This window comes from Oncorhynchus clarkii, chromosome 2 (genome assembly GCF_045791955.1).
Source record: "Oncorhynchus clarkii lewisi isolate Uvic-CL-2024 chromosome 2, UVic_Ocla_1.0, whole genome shotgun sequence".
NCBI lineage: Eukaryota > Metazoa > Chordata > Actinopteri > Salmoniformes > Salmonidae > Oncorhynchus > Oncorhynchus clarkii.
In genome coordinates, this window is record NC_092148.1 from 51,536,563 (window position 1) to 51,558,211 (window position 21,649).

A 21,649-nucleotide genomic window follows, 5' to 3' on the forward strand; every position below is an offset into this window, starting at 1 on the left:
ATCCCATTGAGCACGTCTGGGACCTGTTGGATCGGAGGGTGAGGATTAGGGCCATTCCCCCCAGAAATGTCCTGGAACTTGTAGGTGCCTTGGTGGAAGAGTGGGGTAACATCTCACAGCAAGAACTGGCAAATCTGGTGCAGTCCATGAGGAGGAGATGCACTGCAGTACTTAATGCAGCTGGTGGCGACACCAGATACTGACTGTTACTTTTGATTTTTACCCCCCCTTTGTTCAGGGACACATTATTCCATTTCTATTAGTCACATGTCTGTGGAAATTGTTCAGTTTATGTCTCAGTTGTTGAATCGTATGTTCATACAAATATTTACACATGTTAAGTTTGTTGAAAATAGCTTTTTTTTTGTTGTTGCTGAGTTTACATATCTGTAACATCTTGAAACCTGCAAGATCACAGAGGGGGTTTCTGTTGTGCGCTTGTTTAGAGTTTTATTGGTAAAAACATACCAATAAATCAGGATATCAGTTGTAACCTAACGAGAGTGTGCTGTGTGTGTGTGGTGTCATTACTCATGCACTGAGAACCCTTACAAGACAGAGTTGATCGGTGCTACGCAGTGCTGAGCCTCATGAAGCCTCCTCTGCCATGCTGTGGCTGCGTTTACGCTGCACTTCCCACAGCGCTGTATTGACACCACACACACACTCCTTAGGGATGACGACTAGGGCCCCACAATTTCTAGTGGAGTAATGGCCTCTCAGACACACGCACACTGCTCTCCCCTCCATAGGGGAGCCGCACTCTGCTACAGTCAGCACTCCTATAATGTAAAGTGGGTCGGCATAAATGAGGGGGGCACCTCCAAGATTAAGAATGCAGCATTAAGAGTGGCCCCGCTGATACAGAGAGTTTCTAATGGGCCTGGAAGTGAACCAAACTGAATGGGTGCCTAGTGCTGGTGGAGGGGTGGATGTCACAGTGGATGATGAATCAGAGTAATTCTGTTCTGCCGAGCTAAACCTAAAAGGAACTTGGATGGATGGACGACCATCTGCCTGATGGCTGCCTGGTGTACAATTCAGAGAGGAGAGTGCATGGTCAGAAAGGAATTGTGCAGCCAAGGAGGATGCCAAAGTAAAAATCACTGCACAATGAGTCTAAACCAAGCTACGTCACCGTAGCATACAGTAGAGACTCATATTTTGGTCAGATGGGGGGGGGGAACAGCCTTGTAGTGTTTGCTAGTCACTGTTGTCACAGCACATTCATGTTCAGCAACTGCTACAATTGTCCTAGTCTGCAGCAGCAAGACCAGCGTGACAGTGCGGAGGGCGGTGACACCCAGCATAGTATGTGCAGCACGGGATTATATGATATGCAGGGCACCAAGCACCCAACACCGCTTTTGGACAGCTTTAAAAAAAATAAATAAAAATAAACATTTTAGCAGATGCTCTTATCCAGAGCGACTTACAGGGGAAATTATGGTTCCTTGCTCAAGAAAAAAAAAAGAAAGATTTCTCAACTAGTCGGGGATTCGAACCAGAATCCTTTTTGGGAAACTCCACTCAAAAACTATCTTTTAGTATTTGCTTCATTAGTACATTGTTTGATATAGTCCCAAAATGTTTGGACGGTAAATGCATCATATCGGCTGTATTTCTGTATTTTGAAAGTTATACATCTTGAAAACTTGATTTCTGACATGAAAAACATTGAGACAATATCAATCAATGGACTAATGAAACAAATGTCAAAAGATAGCAGTTAAAGGGAAATTCCGCCCAAAAACTATACCTCAGATATCAAGGAATCTAAACCTGGAATGACAATGCCGCAAATGGCAGAGATAGCTTGGTAAAATGTGCCTAAAGCCACTATTTCTATGGTAACAAGTCACACGTTTTAGCGCATACACTGTGTTGACGAGCTACATTGTTGATTTTTCAGCATCCCATGCGAATCTTTCCAGTCTGGACATTTTGTGTACCATTAGATTTAGTGATGGTTTGTTTCAATGTCACATTAAAGGACATTGTAGTTTTTTTATGTCTCTATTTTTTACCCCAACCAGGGATTCACTTCCTCATCCTTGTTGTGCAGTACAGGGGCTCTGAGAAAGCTCCAAAAATGCTCCAAAAACACCCAAATAAGTCCTTTTAGAAACCGGAAAGCTCCCAGTATAGTGAGGTCTTTAGAATTTAAAACTGTTCATGGTGTGGAGAAATGCTGTATGGAAAAGATGACGTGAACAACTTCTATTTTTAAAGATTTATTAGACAGACATATGGATAGAGGGGAGACGGGCACGTTCCTCTTAAGAGATTCGCAGAAAATCTACCACCAGAGGAGGGGTTGATTAGACTACACATTTGAAACATCTTAATCGCTTAAGGACACCATTGGCCAATTTTATGGCTCAAAGGCCCAGAAACCAGTTACTAAGACCTGCTTTAGTGACTTATGGCCTTAATGAGGGTACCTAGAAGCCAACTGAATATAACGTTGCGGAAAAGTTTCGGAATGACAATTACATGTGTACAATATCTAAAGACCTGAATTACTATACTGAGAGCATTGTCGTTTAAAAGACTACGTATTTGGAGCATTTCCTCATGTTTTTTTCAGAGCCCCCGTATTGCACAACGAGGATGAGGAAGTGAATCACTGTTTGGGGTCTCTCACAAACGTGAAATCGCAAAAAAAAGTGTCTGGACCCTTCTATAACATACCATTTACATTCGAAATACAGATTTGTTTGTAAAAAATAATAATATAACTTCTCCTTTAAAGGTAAGAGTCTGGCTGGTATCTGGTACCCCTAGAGCAGTGTTTCCCAACTCCTGTCCTGAAGTACCCCCAACAGCACACAATTTTGAACTTGATGGAAAAGCTTGCATAGCTCCATGCAACTTCTAGTGGTATTGCAAGCAAATATTGTTATTTTGCAGGAAATTGAGGTGTTTGATGCACAGGAATTCTAAGAATGTTAGGCGAACAAAAACAAAACGTTGGTCTAATGACAACACGGATGCATTTGCAGTTGGTATGAAGATCGCGTAGCAGCATGTTGCCTACTATATTTAATTTAACTTTCATTATATACACCTAAATCATATTGCAGGACATCGCTCCTTTTCTGACGACTGCTTTATTCCCGCTACGCAACAAATATTAGGCTACCGTTTATCCATCACTCATTCAAAAGTAAATAGACCGGTAGCCTATATGACAGTATGGGTAGGCCACAGTATTGCTTTGTGACAGGAGCGAGACACAATAGCCTATTCATCTCAGAGCCTACTCCAAGGCAGGAGATTGTGTTTCTATCTTCTATTGATAAACAAAATATTCAACAACAATTAGTATCTTACATAGAAGTGTGGGCTGTAGCATTTACTTTTAAATTGTTTGAATGGACAATCAATCGTGCAGTACGTGTGGACAGTGTTTGGCACTCGCTATAGGAGGCATAGGTCACTGCAAAATATATATTTTTTTTAAACAAAAAAAAACATTCTTCACGCACATCTACAGAATTGTGATCAAATTTGCTATTGCGATTTCTTTTTGAAACTATCCTGGCCCAGCTCCAGAATCTCCAAATCATACAGCAAATGTGGGAATTTTTGTTACCATAAAATGTGAATGGGGGGTGTTTTCCAAGTCAGGTTTTAGTGCTCGTTTACAAGCCCACAAATATAGTATGGTTTAACAATCACAACATGCGTATGTATATGTTGCGTGTGACAGTTTGATACATTTGTTGCGGAAATTCTAGAATCTCCACGTACCTCAGAACTAAGTAAGACATGTATGCACGGTTGATAAATGAGGCCCCTGGTTCAACTGTCAAGGGCTTGATGATTAGTTGACAAGTAGAATCAGTTGTGCTTGTTCGGGACCACAATAAAAATAATGTACTGCTGGGGGTACTTGAGGACTGGAGTTGGGAAACACTGCCCGAGAGAGTTCTGGTTCACCCAATATCCGATCATCAATACATATGTATTCAAATTCGTGCTGTAAAATAACTTCTAACAAGGCATTGCTTATAAGGTCAAAACGCATACGGCCTATTTGAAACAAAAGTGCAAGCAGCTAGCAAAATTCAAACATCCTCTAATTAAATGTTTTCTCTAAATGAATAAATAAACTAAACGTAACAGTTATTCATAATTTGGAGCAGCATACATTGTAAAACGTGCAAAGAGGAGTTCTATAAATGTTGAACAGCATGTTAATTGCTAGGTTAACATCGCTCGATTGAAAAAGTATAGTGGATGTGGATAGTGAACCTCTCTGTAAGTGTACCATCAACAGTACTCTTTGACCTGTGAACTTGTGACCTCTAAAATGTGGCAGACAAACAAAAATGGCCCCAGAAAACAGATGTCTGAAAGACCTCAAAGTACATCAGAAAAAGGTAGGGCACAGGGGTAAGGATATGACAACAGTAGCCTTTGAAATGCAGTAGGACTGTTCCAGTGACTTTGATAGGGTCGGGCAGCAGTGGGGGGGGGGGGGGGGGGGGGGGGGGGGGGGATCTATACTGCACACGGGTTGGGAAGGTCCTCAAACACAGGCTGCTCTTCGATCCCTCGCGCAAACAGCTTGATCAACTGGCAGTGCACTCTGGAAGAGCAGATGACAAAGAAGAGATTGTTTTAAGCAAACAAAAGGCAGGAAATCAAATCAAATGTTGATTTTCTGCACTGCACTTTCAGAAGTGGGTTACAGTGCATTCGGAAAGTATTCAGACCCGTTCACTTTTTCCACATTTTGTTACGTTACAGTCTTATTCTAAAATGTATTCAATAGCCGCCCCCCCCCCCCCCCCCCCCCCCCCCCCCCCTCATTAATCTACACACACTACCCCATAATGATAAAGCAAAAATTGCTATTTTCAGGTCTCTCCAGAGATGTTCGATCGGGTTCAAGTCCGGGCTCTGGCTGGGCCAGTCAGGGACATTCAGACGCTTGTCCTGAGGAAACTCCTGCATTGTCTTGGCTGTGTGCTTAGGGTCGTTGTCCAAATGGAAGGTGAACCTTCACCCCAGTCTGAGCGCTCTGGAGCAGGTTTTCATCAAGGATCTTTCCCTCGATCCTGACTAGTCTCCCAGTCCCTGCCACTGAAAGAAATCCCCACAACATGATTCTGCCACCACCATGCTTCACCGTAGGGAGGGTGGTAGGTTACTTACAGACTTGACGCTTGGCATTCAGGCCAAAGAGTTCAATCTTGGTTTCATCAGACCAGAGAATCTTGTTTCTCATGGTCTGAGTCCTTTAGGTGCCTTTTGGCAAACTCCAAGCAGGCTGTCATGTGCCTTTTACTGAGGAGTGGCTTCAGTCTGTCCACTCTACCATAAAGGCATGAATGGTGGAGTGCTGCAGAGATGGTTGTCCTACTGGAAGGTTCTCCCATCTCCACAGAGGAACTCTGGAGCTCTGTCAGAGTGACCATCAGGTTATTGGTCACCTCCCTGACCAAGGCCCTTCTCCCCCGATTGCTCAGTTTGGCTGGGTGGGTCTTGGTGGTTCCAAACTTCTTCCATTTAAGAATGATGGAGGTCACTGTGTTCTTGGGGACCTTCAATGATGCAGACATTTTTTGGTATCCTTACCCCGACACAATACGGTCTCTGCGTTCTACGAACAATTCTTTAGACCTCATGGCTTGGTTTTTGCTCTGACATGCAATGTCAACTGTGGAACCTTATATAGACAGGTGTGTGCCTTTCCAAATAATTTCCAGTCAAATGAATGTACCGTAGGTGGACTCCAATCAAGTTGTAGAAACATCTCAAGAATGACAAATGGACATTTTTGGTTCAGATTTTGTCATGAACTTGTCATGAATTTGCAAACATTTCTAAAAACCTGTTTTTGCTTTGTCATGATGGGTTATTGTGTCGATTAATTCTTTAAAATCCATTTTAGAATAAGGCTGTAATGTAACAAAATGTGGAAAAAGTGAAGGGGTCTGAATACTTTCCGAATGCACTGTATATTTGCACAACAGTTTATAGGGAGGGAGTGGTTACTCACCCGACTTCAATGGCAGCATGAGGTAGGATCTCGCCGTCACAGTTCCAGCTGCTGTAGGCAGGGCTACAGCTGCAGGCCGGGTGGTCTCGGCAGATCTGGCTAAAGAGCTTCTTGCCATTCTCCCGCAGGTCCAACTCGGAGTCACTCTGGCAGTAGCGCGGGGTGAAGCGGAAGCGCCGCACACGGTGCACTTCTACAAAGGTCATGTCAAACTGAAGGGAAAAGAGACAGAAGTGAGAAAATCAACTCCCTGAAACAGGGAATTGAAGAGTTAACACATCTCATGGAAACACTCCTATGGACCCGGGTTGGAGTAGCCATAAAAAAAACATGACATCATTGCAGTAGCCCCACCCAGTGTGGTTACCTGGTCGTATTTGCTGGTGTGGCGTAGCAGGTGGCGCAGGAAGTTGAATCGAGAGCACTTGCGTACGAGGATGAGGTCAGTGGTGCCGTCAGCGAGGTGGGCAGCGGGGGACAGGCCCTTGGGGCTACGGGGACAGGCACAGCTCATACTGGCCGCGTTGATGGCCAGGAACTTCCCTCTGATCACCCGCCACCCCCCTTTGTATTCTGGGAGCAGAAATAGAGGTTGGTGCTTTTGAAGTACATGTATAGTGGTTTTTGTAGAGACCCATGGTGCGTTGGCTTGAGGTCAGATGGGTGTTCAGGCAGAAATACTTACCACTGTCTGGAACATCTGGATCAGTCTCGCAAATCTCTGGGGCATCCTCGGAATACAGCTGTCCGTTGTGTTGGCATATGAAGCACCTGGAACTCAGGGATGGAGTGAGGCTAGTCAAATCTAGATGATATTTACAGAGACAAACATGTGGGTATAATACTAAACTACACAATTGGTTGTGGATATTATTGACAGGTTGCATTTGTACAGTAGTACATACCCAGCTCTACACCTGGTCTTGTCTCGTGGAGTTCCCAATATGTCTGTTGCTGGTAGAAAAGACACAGTCCCTTCATAGTAGTGATGTGTGAGAAACGTCTTAAAACCTGCACAAACAATGGCATACAATATCATTAGCAACAGTCTACCGCAACAGTATTAAAAGTTTCCTAAGTGTTAAAGCTACTCTTTTGACCTACCTGAAAAGTCGTATCTGGCTGGTCCCATCCATCGTTTCCTTTCGCTGTCTGCCAGCACGTCGCCATAGAAACCGTACCCAAGCAGGGACACAGAGTACCTCAGGAATGTGTTGTTGTGATGGACCGAGCACACGTCCATTGGCTGGGCATCTCCTGTGAAGAGACCACCCCCCACCCCCAAGTCTAGTATGAGTAATCCTCCACAGATGTGTGTAGTACAGTGTCCTACACATACACACCAGTGGAGGCTGGTGGGTAGAGTTATAGGACCAGCTTATTGTAATGGCTGGAATGGAATATATGGAACAAAGTCAAACATGTGGTTTCCATATTGTAAATGAGCCTGTCCTCCTATAGCTCCTCCCAACAGCCTCTACTGATACAACCCACCCACATGCGCTCAAACTCACATGCCTACACACACCTCCAGCAGTTTCCTCTCATCTCAAAACCATTGAATAAGTAGGTCACCTGCTGCCACTTGTTGGTCAGCTGAGTGTGTGGTAGGGTTAGCATAGAAGTAACAAATGTGACAAACATTTCTATGCACAATAGAGTCCTGGGGAATTACCTGGAACGGTGATAAAAGGTGGCTTATGCTACTTATCGGTGCATCGTAAGCATTTTAGTTCCACTTCCTTCAGAGTCACTTTTAAAGGCATTTTAATGGGAAGTGCTGCCAATATTTCAATATGGACAACTGCACTCACCCACTATGATGTGTAAGGCCGAGGTCACAGGGTCGTTGATGCCTACAGTTGCATAGCAGATGCAGTCCGTTGAACCTGGATAACACACACAAACAACGGAACCTTATGTTTCTGACTACACAGAAAAAAAGAAAGAGAACTCTGCGGTGTGTGAGCATGCAGGACAGAAAAGTGGAACGCGGAAATCAGCACACAGGTAAGATACTGTAGTGTACATAAAATGGAACTCATCGTTGACGTATTCGTTTGTAAACAGACAACACAGTCAGGTCAAACTGTGACACGATAAGATGGGACATCTTGTCAACATCAGTTATTGATAGCTTATGACGTGATCATTGCCAGGGCCGGTCCTGGCCGTTCTGATGCCCTAGATGAGACAAAAATAATTGCTTCCCCTGCAAGAATAGTCCTAGTAAGCAAAATGACGTTCAAAATATGTCTAAAATACGTATTCTTCCAGACATGGAAGGTAGGTTCAATTTAGATTCTGAATGAAAAGGTGAACATTTTTATTTTCCAGACAATGAAATCAGGTTAATTTTCATTTCTGAATGAAATTTGAAAATATGTCATTTATAGACGTCTATGTTTAGGCCAAAATCTGAACCAAAAATCAACGTCTATGGACGTGTAAATCAAGGCCGGTCGGGACTGAAAAAGGTCCAAAAGGTGTCAGCATCGTTCTGTGCTTACTGAGGTATAGCCTACAACAGGGATGGGCAACTACAGTCCTCAGGGGCAGGAGTGGTGTCACTTTTTGCCCATCCCTAGTCAACACAGCTGGTGAAACTAATTGCATTCTAAACTGAAGATTATGATTAGTTGATTATTGGTGTCAGTTGTGTTATCTGGGGCAAAAGTATGACACAATCAGGCCCCAGAGGATTTGTTGCCCATCCCGGGCCTAGTGTCGCTTGAAATACAATTTACTTGGTAGGCCTACAGTTTGTAAAACACCGAAAGAAATAGAAGGCCGGACCAACAAAAAAAAACGTTGGCGTCAGTCAGTGCTTACTGGGGCGTTGTCTACCATGTCAGCCCACAATGGAATGTCCATCCATGTGGTAAGCCTGTTATCTCCAGCCTGTAGGCTACAGAAAAAGCCACGTACTATATCCGCTACATAATTTATGTTATATCCTTTTTTTGACAGAATGTTGGTGGAGTGCCGCAGCAATGCGTCTCTCCAACAGCACCCTGGCGAGGCAAGCTGGGAAAGGACAAGATAAATATTTTGCATCCCTGCCTTTGACAAAGCGGGCACTACTTATCATAGGGCAGCATCAGCACTCACCTAAAAAGCAAACATGCCACTGGTTGAGAGAAATTGTCATTTCTGGGCAAAATTATGAGCGGTTTTATGTGTTGTTGTAGGTGCATCTTGGTCAGTTTGGCTCAGAAAATGTCACCCTTGTCAATCTTCCACCATAGGCAGCCGTCTAATGCTGCCTAATGAGCGGGCCGGCCCTGATCATTGTGGTGTCAAAATGTATGTGTGCGAGTGTGTATGCTCTAACCTGCGGGTATAATGCCGATGCGCAGAGTACAGGGTACCAGCTTCTCCTCCGGGCTGTTCTGGTCCACGCCGTTGTCCCTCTGGGTCCGGGAGACCAGGCCGTGAACCATTTCACTGAACATGCCGTCCCCGCCCACACACACCACTCTGCATAGAGGTCAAAGGTCAGGTCGCACACAGAGGTCAAAACAACAGCACTAATGTTTTTGTTTACTGTTTGAGAGGAAGAATATACTGGGCCTGGGGTGGTTTTTAGTTCAACTCTGAATATGACTGATGTTTGGGCTGAAAACCAGAATACAAAGAGGGGCTTCCCAAACAAGGACATTGAGAACCCCGCAAACCGGGAACATCTAGTTAGGGTTTTATTTAACATTAGGATGACAACATCCCAAAAACATTCAGCTAATGTTTTAGTTTATTTCAGAAAATGTTAAAAATGTAACATTTGCACAACATATGTAAAACCACCACAGAACGTTCCCTTTAATTAAGTTTTCAGGTAACGTACCAGGTAACAAAAGGTTTCCTGGGAAAGTTCTTGCAACATCAGGCAAATATTTTTATACAAACATTGTATAATCAGCATCACAACTGGACAGTTTTTGTGTCATTATAACCTTTGGGGACAGCCTAATGAATGTTCTGGGAACATTCACAGAACCAAATTTTGGTTTGCTGGGAAATGTCTCAATCCATGACTCACCCATCATATTTCTTCAACTCAGCCTCTGTCCTCAGGTGGTCCCTGGCATGATTGGCATGCTCTGTAACTATAACAACCAATGACAAGGAAAGCGTTAGACATCTCAGCATGCTTTACATTTTTCATTCAAGTGCTTCCTGTAGATAGGATACACTTGAAAAGTTAGGATTTTAAATCAATATATTGAACAGGTTTACAATCGACTAGATGATATCACTTGACGGTTTCATAATTTGCACTATAATCTGCAATATTTTGGATTTTGGGAGTAATCCTTCACTAGCTTGGAGCAATATATTGAATAAGCATTTTCCATAAATAATTCCAGCCACAAAGCAGCAATTTACCTTCTCTAACCATTATAACAATGTGTAGCTAAAGGAATAGTTTGTTTTCATGATTTCGTACCCATTTTAGATTTATCTTTTTTTTTTTTAAATGCTCAACTATTAATATCTTGATATCAACCCAAGCTTCTATATTGTTGAAAATACAATTGGTCATAATTTGTGACAATGAAATTATGATGTCCACAGTGGTTCTCCAGTCTGAGAAGTAAAACGAATGTAAAGTAATCCAGTATTCATTGACCATCATCCTATCCATTAAGGGACATGGCTGATGGATGGCGGCCGTAAATTATGTCACAATCATGTGCGGCTTGAGAGAGCTTGTGCCCATTTGCCTACAGTGAGAGATGTGACTTGGCCCATAAAGACTCCATCTTTTATTAAAGCATGTTTAATGTTGTTGGCAGGAACTCACCAATCACGTGCGTGGAGATGGAGGCAAGGGTGAAGAGAGGGGCGACTTTCTGCTCGTAAATACGCTCGCCTTGCTGCTTGCCCCCATAGGGGTTGATGTACACCAGCAAATGCTTGGGTCTGCTGGCTGAAAAAAGTCAAGCGAAAGATGTTACTGGGTTTTCCAGAGAGAAGGGCATAACAGTACCGACTGAGGCCCATACTCATTTCTGAGTTAGCCTCGCAACTAGACTTCACAAAGCATATTCAGTGACCGTAACAGTGTACACTGAATAGAGAGTCAGTAATAAAATCAGCCATACTCAGTGCTGTCAGCTGCTCTCTGATGGTCTGGACCCACTGCTGACACAGCGCCCCCTCTAGGCAGTGAAAGGTGACGTCACTACACCGCCAGCGGTGCTGCCACGCTCTCTCCACGTAGGACACTGTGGCAGGGGGACACAAAGGCAGTGACGGGAGAGAGGCTTAACAGAACATAGGATTTACTATGCAGTGTCATCTACCATATCGAATCCAATATCTGTAGATTGCTCAAGATCGTCAAGATTCTTACCTGTGAATGCATATGGATAGGCCTCGGTCGATTTCTGAGGCATTTTCTGCCACCTGCCGTCATCTTTCGTCCCGCTGTCCACGTCGAGCTCCCTGACTGCTAGGATCTCAGACACTGACACACCGTGACTGGTACCTGTTGAACACACACCAAATCAATCCGTCACAATGTGGTAGGAACCAGTGATATACCCTTTATACATTTAATTCTTAGAGAAAGGGAAAAGCACACAGATAACTGTGTGCCAGGATAATCTATTTAAGCCTTTTTTTTACCATCCCAGCCAAACAAACTGGTCAGGCTGTTTCAATTACAGCTTGGATAGCTCTATTCTAATACAGTTTAATGGGTTGAAATGGGAGCTTTAATGGACTAATTAACAGTTTGATTTCAACATTAGGGTGGAGCTAGTGTTGGGCCGAGAAGGCAGGGAGTGGAAGAGCCATTAGTCTTGTATGTCTGACGACCATCATAGGAAACACTATTGATGGATAATAACACAGCAGATGAGATTATTTGAAGGCAGATTAGATCTTTCCCTATAGTCCAAACAATACCATAGTTAGCACAATGCCTACATTAATGGTGCCTCTTATTACCAGCTTATGGCCCTTTCCTGCATCATCATTATCATGATCCGAGTCTGCATTCATTTGACTTTGTGCCCACTGCCCAGCTCAGTTCTAGAACAGCTCTATAGGAAATCAGAAACATTAATGACCTCTGAGTGACTTCTATGTTCATTAATGCACTCCATAAAATGGGCTGTTTGTGGCACAACGGAGGCCATAAGAGTTACATTATAATACAAATACAGTTAATTTATGCCTGCATACCACAACCCAACTAGCTGAAATCGAATGCCGTTTGTGTGCTGAATGATGTCACTTTTCAGCTATCACGACCTGTTTATGACATGTCACTACGATGTCATTGTCATTTAGTCTTTGATGAAAGTCTCCCGTTGCCAGAAGTGACAAAAAAAAACATTGGCTGAGTAGTGTAAATAAGAGGCCCCTACAGGAGAGGGATGGTGCAGTGACTTGGCTCAACAGGCCGCGAGGCACTATCTGTGTACCTTTACACACAAACCTGAGGACACGGATTATGTGACAAGAGGCACGGAGGGAGAGGGGGTTTTTGGAGAGGTTGTAGTGTGAGGAAGAATTAAATACACATGAGTATGGAGAGACTTCAAAAATCCTGAAGCCAATGTCATACAACATTCATGGAAGAGATACGTGCACAGGTGTCAAGTTAGGATTCAGGCCAGGGTGCTAAGGCACAGACCGAAGCGACAGGGCATGACTCAAGTCACTTTTTATGTGTATGGGTTTTTCTTGGCACAAACTCAAGGTCACGAGCATAAAACTGATCTGGATAATGATTACCTCAAAGAGAGACTCAGTTGATGGTGCTAATCCTGACAATGTCTCCCAGGACCTAACTGAGAAACACAGCACAGGGATGGGCAACGATAACAACAAGCTCGGAAACAGTCACCAGAAAGCAATTCAAATGAGGAAATCTGGGATTGGTAAATCAACTTTTGGACTTCTTGAAGAATATAATGTATAAATGACTAACGAGCTTAGTTCAACTTTTTGTAAGAAAATTGTAAACAAACTGTATAGCTTCAAAACATGGTTTGAACTATACTTTTGATCTCATGGGTGGTCGGTCTTTGCATCCATTACTCCAGCCCCAACCCTCAGTCAGCTGTTTTCCAAAACAGTGTTAATGAAAATGAAACAATAGGAACCATTTCTGTCTGGGCCTAGACACACAGCAGTGTATGTATGTATGAATCACTGGGATGATGCCCCATTCAATTACATAACTTATCCACTGAGGGTGCAAAAGCCTCAGTGAAATCTCACACTGTTGCACAATGGGATGAAAATGCTACACAGTAGCAGGAGGCAAGAGCAATACAAAAGTGGAATGACATGATAAATATCAGTTTATATTAGCACGAGAGAGACAGAGCTCTAATAAGAACAAAGGATAATTCCCTCTAAAAATTTTACTGCTGTGGTTCACGGGCCATGAGGGTGCCAGTAACGTAATGCCGGAGAGACACTAAGTATCACATTGGTCACGTTGCAATGCACAGCCTATTCACATTTAATGATGAAGCAAAGTGGCAACAGGACACAGGAGTGTCATTGTTCTGTTTGCTACAGGTTGTTAACAACAGATGGCTCTCCTACCCCGGTGGAGGTACGGAGAGCCCAAATGAAAACCATACATCCACTGTGTGATGACTCAGCAAATTGTAGGTGTTAGTTAAACACACAAGACGGAAAGCACCTGATCATTTTTAAGTCATGAGCATTAAAACACAGACTTTGACACCCCCCCCCCCCTAGGGAGATGTGTACCAACACATCTCCCTAGGACTTCCTTGACCACACGTACTGAGGCATTTATGATGTGGGTGTGTGATTCCCTGTGGGAACATCACTGTTGACTGAGGGCAAGACATAACAGCACACTCCACTACAGCTAGGACCACTAGTCACCACGACACAAGCAGCTAACTGTATTTGATGTAGGCCTACATAGGCAAAATAGGAAGTAAGGGACCTTTTTGCAATGACTTTGAAGTCATACTCGTCAAGCTGAACTTCAAAATCCAGCCTGAATCAGGAGACCTCTAATCATAGCAAATGTTTTTAATTTCATCTCGCCAACTTTTCTGTCTTCTAAATCTGATCTGATCTAGTGGAAGCCCATCAAACACAGCTGGCAAAAGTACTTCAAACTACTCACTCTAGCGAACACATGTCACCCAATTCTTTGACCACATTGTGGTAAGTGCTCCTACCTGACTCTCCTTTGTCTCTGCGCAGAAACTTAGGAAAACAGAAACCTGTAAGGGGAACAGTGTTATTGTGTTATTGTGGTTGGTTGCATCAAGATGAGCAAATGCTTGATATTTAAAATTTTCCAGCCTGGAATAGGGATTGTTTTTTTTTTTGCAAAATAAAACTTTCAGAACATCCTGCATTGGCTTGCTTTACAATTCAGCCAGGGGAGTTCAAAGTTAAGTAAGCGTTTTTTCCTCAGTAAACCACAACAATGGCACCACAATGAATTAATTGGAGGTCAAGATGCAGCAGATTTTGTTACTGAAGTCAGTAGTGGGTTCGAGGTATAGAGCCAGCATTTGATTAAGCAATCTCTACTCCAAGATAAGGTCTTGTGTCATTCGATCCCTTTCAGCTAGAGAATGGAAAAAAAATAATCCTATGAGAAATGCGTAGAAATGCATTTACCCTTTAGGCCTTTTGTGAAAAAAAGTTATTTTTATCAAAGACTTCATTCCCCTTCATCTGGAAAGATGATCATTTCAATAACGCTCCTTGTGATTGCTCATTTTCAGGCGTTATGTCCTTGAAACATCCAGATATCTCTGAATTGGATGCTCTTTTTACAGCTCCTGAAATGAATAGGCTCGACTCCAAAGCCCATCCATTGTGAAATAAATGGAGAGACCTTTGACAGCCTCAAGATGCAAGATGGCAGATAGAAGGCATCCAAAGAACTAACACGATACGGGGAGGCTACTAGTCGATCTCTACACAGATCTGGTGCCTTCAGAAAGTATTCACACACCCCTGGACTTCTTCCACATTGTTGTGTTTCAAGCTAAATTTAAAATGGATTAATTTGAGATTGTGCCTAGGCCAGTGACACACAATACTCCATGTCAAAGTGGAATTATGTTTATACCTTTTTTACATTTTTAGAAATGAACTACAAATGAGTCAATAAGTATTCAACACTTTTATGGCAAGTCTAATAAATAAGTTCAGGAGTAGAAATGTGCTTAACAAGTCACATAATAAGTTGCAGGCACTCACTCTGTGTGCAATAAGTGTTTAACATTTGAATGATTACCTAATCTCTGTACCCCACACATACAGTTATCTGTAAGGTCCCTCAGTCGAGCAGATTCAACCACAAAGACCAGAAACGTTTTGCAACGCCGCACAAAGAAGGGGACCCATTTTTAGATCATTAAAAAAAAGCAGACATTGAATATCCCTTTGAGCAAGGTGAAGTTATAAATTACACTTTGGATGGTGTATCAATACACCCAGTCACTACAAAGATAGAGGCAGCCTTCCTAACTCAGTTGCCAGAGAGGAAGGAAACCGCTCAGGGATTTCACCATGAAGCCAATGGTGACGTTAAAACAATTAGAGTTTAATGGCTGTGATAGGAGAAAACTGATGATGGATCAACAACATTGTAGTTACTCCACAACACTAACCTAAACGACAGAGTGAAAAGAAGGAAGCCTGCACAGAATGAAAATATTCCAAAACACACATCCTGTTTGCAACATGGCACTAAAGTAAAACCACAAAAAATGTGGCAAAGACATTAACTTTATGTCCTAAATACAAAGTGTTAGGATTGGGGCAAATCCAACAACACACCACTGAGTACAACCCTTCATATTTTCAAGCATGGTGGTGGTTGCATCATGTTATGGGTATGCTTGTCATTGGCAAGGATTAGGGAGGTTTCCTTGGATAAAAATAAACAAAATAAAGCAAGGCACAGCCAGTTTCCAAATGGAAAACCTGGTTAAGTCTACTTTCCGGACAAATTCACTTTTCAGCAAGACAATAACATAAAACACTAGGCCAAATATACACTGCCTTACCAAGATGACATTAAACATTCATGAGTGGCCTATTTTTGACTTAAGACTTAAAATGTCTGTCTAGCAATGATCAACAACTAATTTGACAGAGCTTAAAGAATTTTAAAAACAATAATATGCTAATATTATACAATCTAGGTGTGCAAAGCTCTTAATAAGATACTTACCCAGAAAGAGTCACAGGTGTAATCGATGCCAAAAGTGATTTTAACATGTACTGACTCCAGGGTGTGAATACTTATGGAAATTAGATATCTGTTTACATTGTCAATAAATGTGTAACAATTTCTAAAAACACGTTTTCACTTTGTCATTATGGACTATTCAGAGTAGATGGGTGAGACAAAATAAATATGAAATAAATGTTTAATTCAGGCTGAACAACTTAATGTGGAATAGGTCAAGGGGTATGAATACTTTCTGAAGGCACTGTGTATCTTCCACATAAGAAGCCATTACATAAGTATTACAGGATAAAGTGTGTAACTATGATAACTTACAGCTATTGCTTTAACAGATAAGATGGCACCAAAGAGGATGGCTGACAATTTACATGCACCTAACCAATTGTGCTATTTTGTTTAGTTTTTGTGTTGTTTGTAACTTATTGTTTTACTTATTTTGTACATAATGTTGCTGCTACTGTCTCTTATGATCGAAATAACTTCTGGAAATCAGAACAGTGATTACTCACCACGAACTGGAAGAAACCTTTTCCTTTAATGAGTCCGACGAGAAGGATATACTGCTCTCCCGGGAACAGGTGCAAATCCCCATTTTTTGTGAAGAAAAGAGGACGCAGATCGGGCAGCTTTCTGAGAATCCGTAGGCGAGCGAGTAAACATTAAGAACTGTAATATCTTATGTTTCACCGAGCCGTGGCTGAACGACGACTCGGATAATATTTAGCTGGCAGGATTTTCCATGCACCGGCAGAACAGAGAAGTTACGTCAGGTGGTCACGATGGGTGGGGGTGTATGTCTTTTTGTCAGTAATAGCTGGGGCGCGATGTCTAATATTAAAGAAGTCTTGAGGTATTGCTCGCCTGAGGTAGAGTACCTTATGATAAGCTGTAGACCACACTATATACCAAGAGAGTTCTCATCTATATTATTCGTAGCCATCTATTTACCACCACAAAACAAAGCTGGCACTAAGACCACTCTCAACCAACTATCTATAAGGCCATAAGTAAACAAGTTAATGCACTCCCAGAAGCGGCGCTCCCAGTGGCCGGGGACTTTAATGCAGGTAAACAAATCAGTTTTACCAAATTTTTACCAGCATGTCACATGTGCAACCAGAGGAGAAAAAAAACTCTAGACCACCTTTACTCCACATACAGAGATGCATACAAAGCCCTCCGTTGTCCTCCATTTGGCAAATCTGACCATAATTCTATCCTCCGGATTCTTGCTTACAAGCGAAAACTAAAGCAGGAAGTACCAGTGACTTGCTCAATACGGAAGTGGCCAGATGACGCTACAGGACTGTTTTGCTTCCAGACTTGAATATGTTCTGGGATTCATCCAATGGCATGGAGGAGCATACCACCTCAGTCACCATGCTTCAATAAGTGCATCAACGATGTCTTCCCCACAGTGACCGTATTTACAGTGCCTTGAGAAAGTATTCGGCCCCCTTGAACTTTGCGACCTTTTGCCACATTTCAGGCTTCAAACATAAAGATATAAAACTTTATTTTCTTGTGAAGAATCAACAACAAGTGGGACACAATCATGAAGTGGAACGGCATTTATTGGATATTTCAAACTTTTTTAACAAATCAAAAACTGAAAAATTGGGCGTGCAAAATTATTCAGTATCAGTATATATATCACTGGGGCCAAGCTTCCTGCAATACAGGCCCTCTATACCAGGCGGTGTCAGAGGAAAGCCCATAAAACTGTCAGAGACTCCAGTCACCCAAGTCATAGACTTTTCTCTGCTACCGCACAGCAAGAGGTACCAGAACGCCAAATCTAGGACCAAAAGGGTCCTTAACAGCTTCTACCCCCAAGCCATAAGACTGCTGAACAATTAACCAAATGGCCACCGGACTATTACACTGACCCCCCCCCCCCCCCCCCCCCCCCATTTGTTTTGTACACTGCTGCTACTCGCTGTTCATTATCTATGCATAGTCACTTCACCCCTACCTACATGTACAAATTACCTCAACTAACCTGTACCCCCGCACACTGACTCGGTACCGGTACCCCCTGTATATAGCCTTGTTATGTTATTGTGTCACTTTATTATTTTTTACTTTAGTTTATTTGGTAAATATTTTCTTAACTCTTCTTGAACTGTACAGTTGGTTAAGGGCGTGTAAGTAAGCATTTCATGGTAAGGTCTACATTTGTATTCGGTGCATGTAACAAAGTTTGATTTGATTTTGAATAATGTCACTAAGTATTTTCACGTCCGGATGAAAAGTGTGCCCAAAGTAAACCGCCTGCTACTCAGGCCCAGAAGCTAGGATATGCATATAATTAGTAGATTTGAATAGAAAACACTCTGAAGTTTCTAAAACTGTTAGAATAATGTCTGAGTACAAAAAAACTGATTTGGCAGGCAAAACCCAGAGCACAATCCATCCAGGGAATTCTTTGAGGTCACTGTGTTTTCCAATGGTTTTCTATGGGGGACCTGATTTAATAGGGCCCAGATTGCAGTTCCTATGGCTTCCACTAGATTTCAAGTCTTTAGAAATTGTTCGATGTTTTTCTTTTGAGAAATGAAGAAGTAGGGCTGTTCTTTGTAGATGTCACTCTGAAGGGCTTTAGTCTTTTGTTGCGTGTGAACTGGAGCGCGCTTCACGTTGTTTTTATCCGGTATTAGAAACAGTTTATTCCGCCTTAAATGTTATCATTTATATACATTTTAGGATACCGGAGGTTGGATTAGGAACGTTGTTTGAAATGTTTGGACCAAGTTTACAGGTAACTTATTAGATACTTTGTAGTCATGTTGGAACCGGTATATTTCTGAATCAAACGCGCCAAATAAATTGACATTTTGGGGATATAAAGAAGGAATTTATCGAACAAAACGACCCTTCATTGTGTCACAGACATTTGAGATTGCAAAAAGAATATCTTCAAAAGGTAAGGCATTATTATATGGCTATTTCTGACTTTTGTGTCGCACCTGCCTGGTTGAAATATGTTTTTCATGTGATTTTATGCAGGGCGCTGTCCTCAGATAATCGCATGGTTTGTTTTCGCCGTAAAGCCTTTTTGAAATCTGACACCGTGGCTGAATTAACAAGAAGTTAAGCTTTATTTTGATGCATTACACTTATATTTTTTTGAAGGTTGAATATTGATATTTCTGTAGTTTGAATTTGGCATGCTACAATTTCACTGGATGTTGTCAAATCAATCCCGAAAACGGGATTCGCGCCTAAGGGATCCATAAGAGGTTATTAACATTGCCCAGCTGAAAAGACAGTATTGCAGTCTTTCCCAACTCTCTCTTTGTGGACCACCAGATTTTGTTTTAGCCCTAAACCGGCACACCTGATCCAAAAAAAAAGTGACATTTCTGGTGGTCCCCAAGGAGAAGGTTGGGAATGGAAAGTACTGCACTATTGGTAAGTTCGGTCATCAACTTTTTGGAGGTCATAGTTTATGAAATGTTCTTTAAGCACAACCATTTTTGGTTGATACATATCTTAAGTCTGACAATCGACAACTGCATAGTCACAAAATAAGCCAACATATGTTGTTGGTGGAGAAGTGAAGGGCCTTTGCTCCTGTGCTCTTTGTCAGTGTGTCAGCTCATCTCAGTCATCAATGAACATAATGTAATTAAGGCGACATTCCAATCGTGCTTGTACACATTACAGTTTCAAAAAAAGGTCCAATATGCAAAAATTGCTCCCACATTTCCTGGTTGCAAAAAATTTGAATAGTTTGCAGTTTGTGGCAAAACAAGCAGAATACAGTGTAGAGAATCACTGTACTATGTAAACCGCTGAGAAATATATTTTCTGCTGGTCTACGAAACAAAAAGTAAAAGACACAAAAACTAAACTAAAGCACAGGAAGCATAAAAAATATCACATTTCTACAGTGCATTCGGAAAGTATTCAGACCCCATTAACTTTTTCCACATTTTGTTACATTACAGCCTTATTCTATTCCACAGAAAGTGAGGTGGGATAAGGAGTGGGAGAAATTCAAACTAGAGGTCGACCGATTAATCAGCATGGCCAATTAATTAGGCTAGATTTCAAGTTTCCATAACAATCGGTAATCAACCTTTTTGGACGCAGATTATGGCCGAATACATTGCAATCCATAAGAAAACTGCGTGGCAGGCTGACCACCTGTTACGCAAGTGCAGTGTCAAAAGGACCTTGTGGCTGCAATGAGCCAAGGTAAGTTGCTAGCTAGCATTAAACTTATCTTATAAAAAACAATCAATATTCACATAATCACTAGTTAACTACACATGGTTGATGATATTACTAGGTTAACTAGCTTGTCCTGCGTTGCATATAATCAATGTGGTGCCTGTTAATGTATCATCGAATTACAGCCTACTTCAACTTCGCCAAATGATTTTTATTTAACAAAAGTGCATTCGCAAGAGAAGCACATTCGTTGCACAAATGTCCCTAACCATAAACATCAATGCCTTTCTTAAAATCAATACACAGAAAAATATGTTTTTTTAAACCTGCATATTTAGTTAAAATAAATGCATGTTAGCAGGAAATATTAACTAGGGAAATTGTGTCACTTCTCTTGTGTCTATGCAAGCAGAGTCAGGGTATATGCATTCATTTGTGCCGCCTGGCTCGTTGCGAACTGTGTTTTTTCTAACAAAGACCGTAATTAATTTACCAGAATTGTTCATAATTATGACATAACATTGAAGGTTGTGCAATATAACAGCAATATTTAGACTTAAGGTTGCCACCCGTTCGACAAAAACCAGTTCCAAATTTCACTGAAAGAACAAACGGTTTGTTTTCAAAATGATAGTTTACGGATTTGACCATATTAATGACCAAAGGCTCATATTTCTGTGCGTTTATCATAATTAAGTCTATGATTTGATATTTGATAGAGCAGTCTGACTGAGTGGTGGTAGGCAGCAGCAGGCTTGTAAGCATTCATTGAAACAGCACTTTACTGCGTTTGCGAGCAGCTCTTAGTACAGCGCTGTTTATGACTTCAAGCCTCTCGAGATTAGGCTGGCAATACTAAAGTGCCTATAAGAACATCCAATAGTCAAAGGTATATTAAATACAAATGGTATAGAGAGAAATAGTTGACACATAATTCCTATAATAACTACAACCTAAAAATTATTAACTGGGAATATTGAAGAACTGTGAATATTGAACCACCAGCTTCCATAGGTTCTCATGTTCTGAGCAAGGAGCTTAAACGTTAGCTTTTTTTTACATGGCACATATTGCACTTGTAATTTCTTCTCCAACACTGTGTTTTTGCATTATTTAAACCAAATTGAACATGTTTCATTATTTATTTGAGACTAAATAGATTTTAGTTATGTATTATATAAAAATATTGTTGTAATTGAGTATTCAGTATTGTTGTAATTGTCATTATTACAAAT

At 41.7% G+C, this 21,649-nt stretch overlaps 1 protein-coding gene across 3 annotated transcripts in view; it reads right to left on the reverse strand.

The window, feature by feature from the left end:
- Positions 1–357: 357 nt before the first annotated feature.
- The window catches only part of LOC139369595 (ceramide kinase-like), a 31,381-nt gene continuing 10,089 nt past the window's right edge, over positions 358–21,649 (reverse strand). The window contains exons 2-14 of one of the 3 annotated variants that reach the window (XM_071108860.1): positions 14,200–14,244; positions 11,370–11,504; positions 11,119–11,241; positions 10,818–10,943; positions 10,053–10,119; positions 9,348–9,493; positions 7,828–7,902; positions 7,118–7,270; positions 6,919–7,024; positions 6,699–6,784; positions 6,381–6,586; positions 6,014–6,225; positions 2,224–4,597 (exon numbers count right to left, since the gene is read on the reverse strand). In XM_071108860.1, coding sequence (XP_070964961.1) covers positions 4,510–4,597; positions 6,014–6,225; positions 6,381–6,586; positions 6,699–6,784; positions 6,919–7,024; positions 7,118–7,270; positions 7,828–7,902; positions 9,348–9,493; positions 10,053–10,119; positions 10,818–10,943; positions 11,119–11,241; positions 11,370–11,504; positions 14,200–14,244 — 1,568 coding nt within the window. In that variant the 3' untranslated portion in view covers positions 2,224–4,509. Of the gene's footprint in view, positions 4,598–6,013; positions 6,226–6,380; positions 6,587–6,698; positions 6,785–6,918; positions 7,025–7,117; positions 7,271–7,827; positions 7,903–9,347; positions 9,494–10,052; positions 10,120–10,817; positions 10,944–11,118; positions 11,242–11,369; positions 11,505–14,199; positions 14,245–21,649 lie in introns of all 3 variants that reach the window. The other 2 variants (XM_071108869.1, XM_071108853.1) reach the window with 2 other exon arrangements.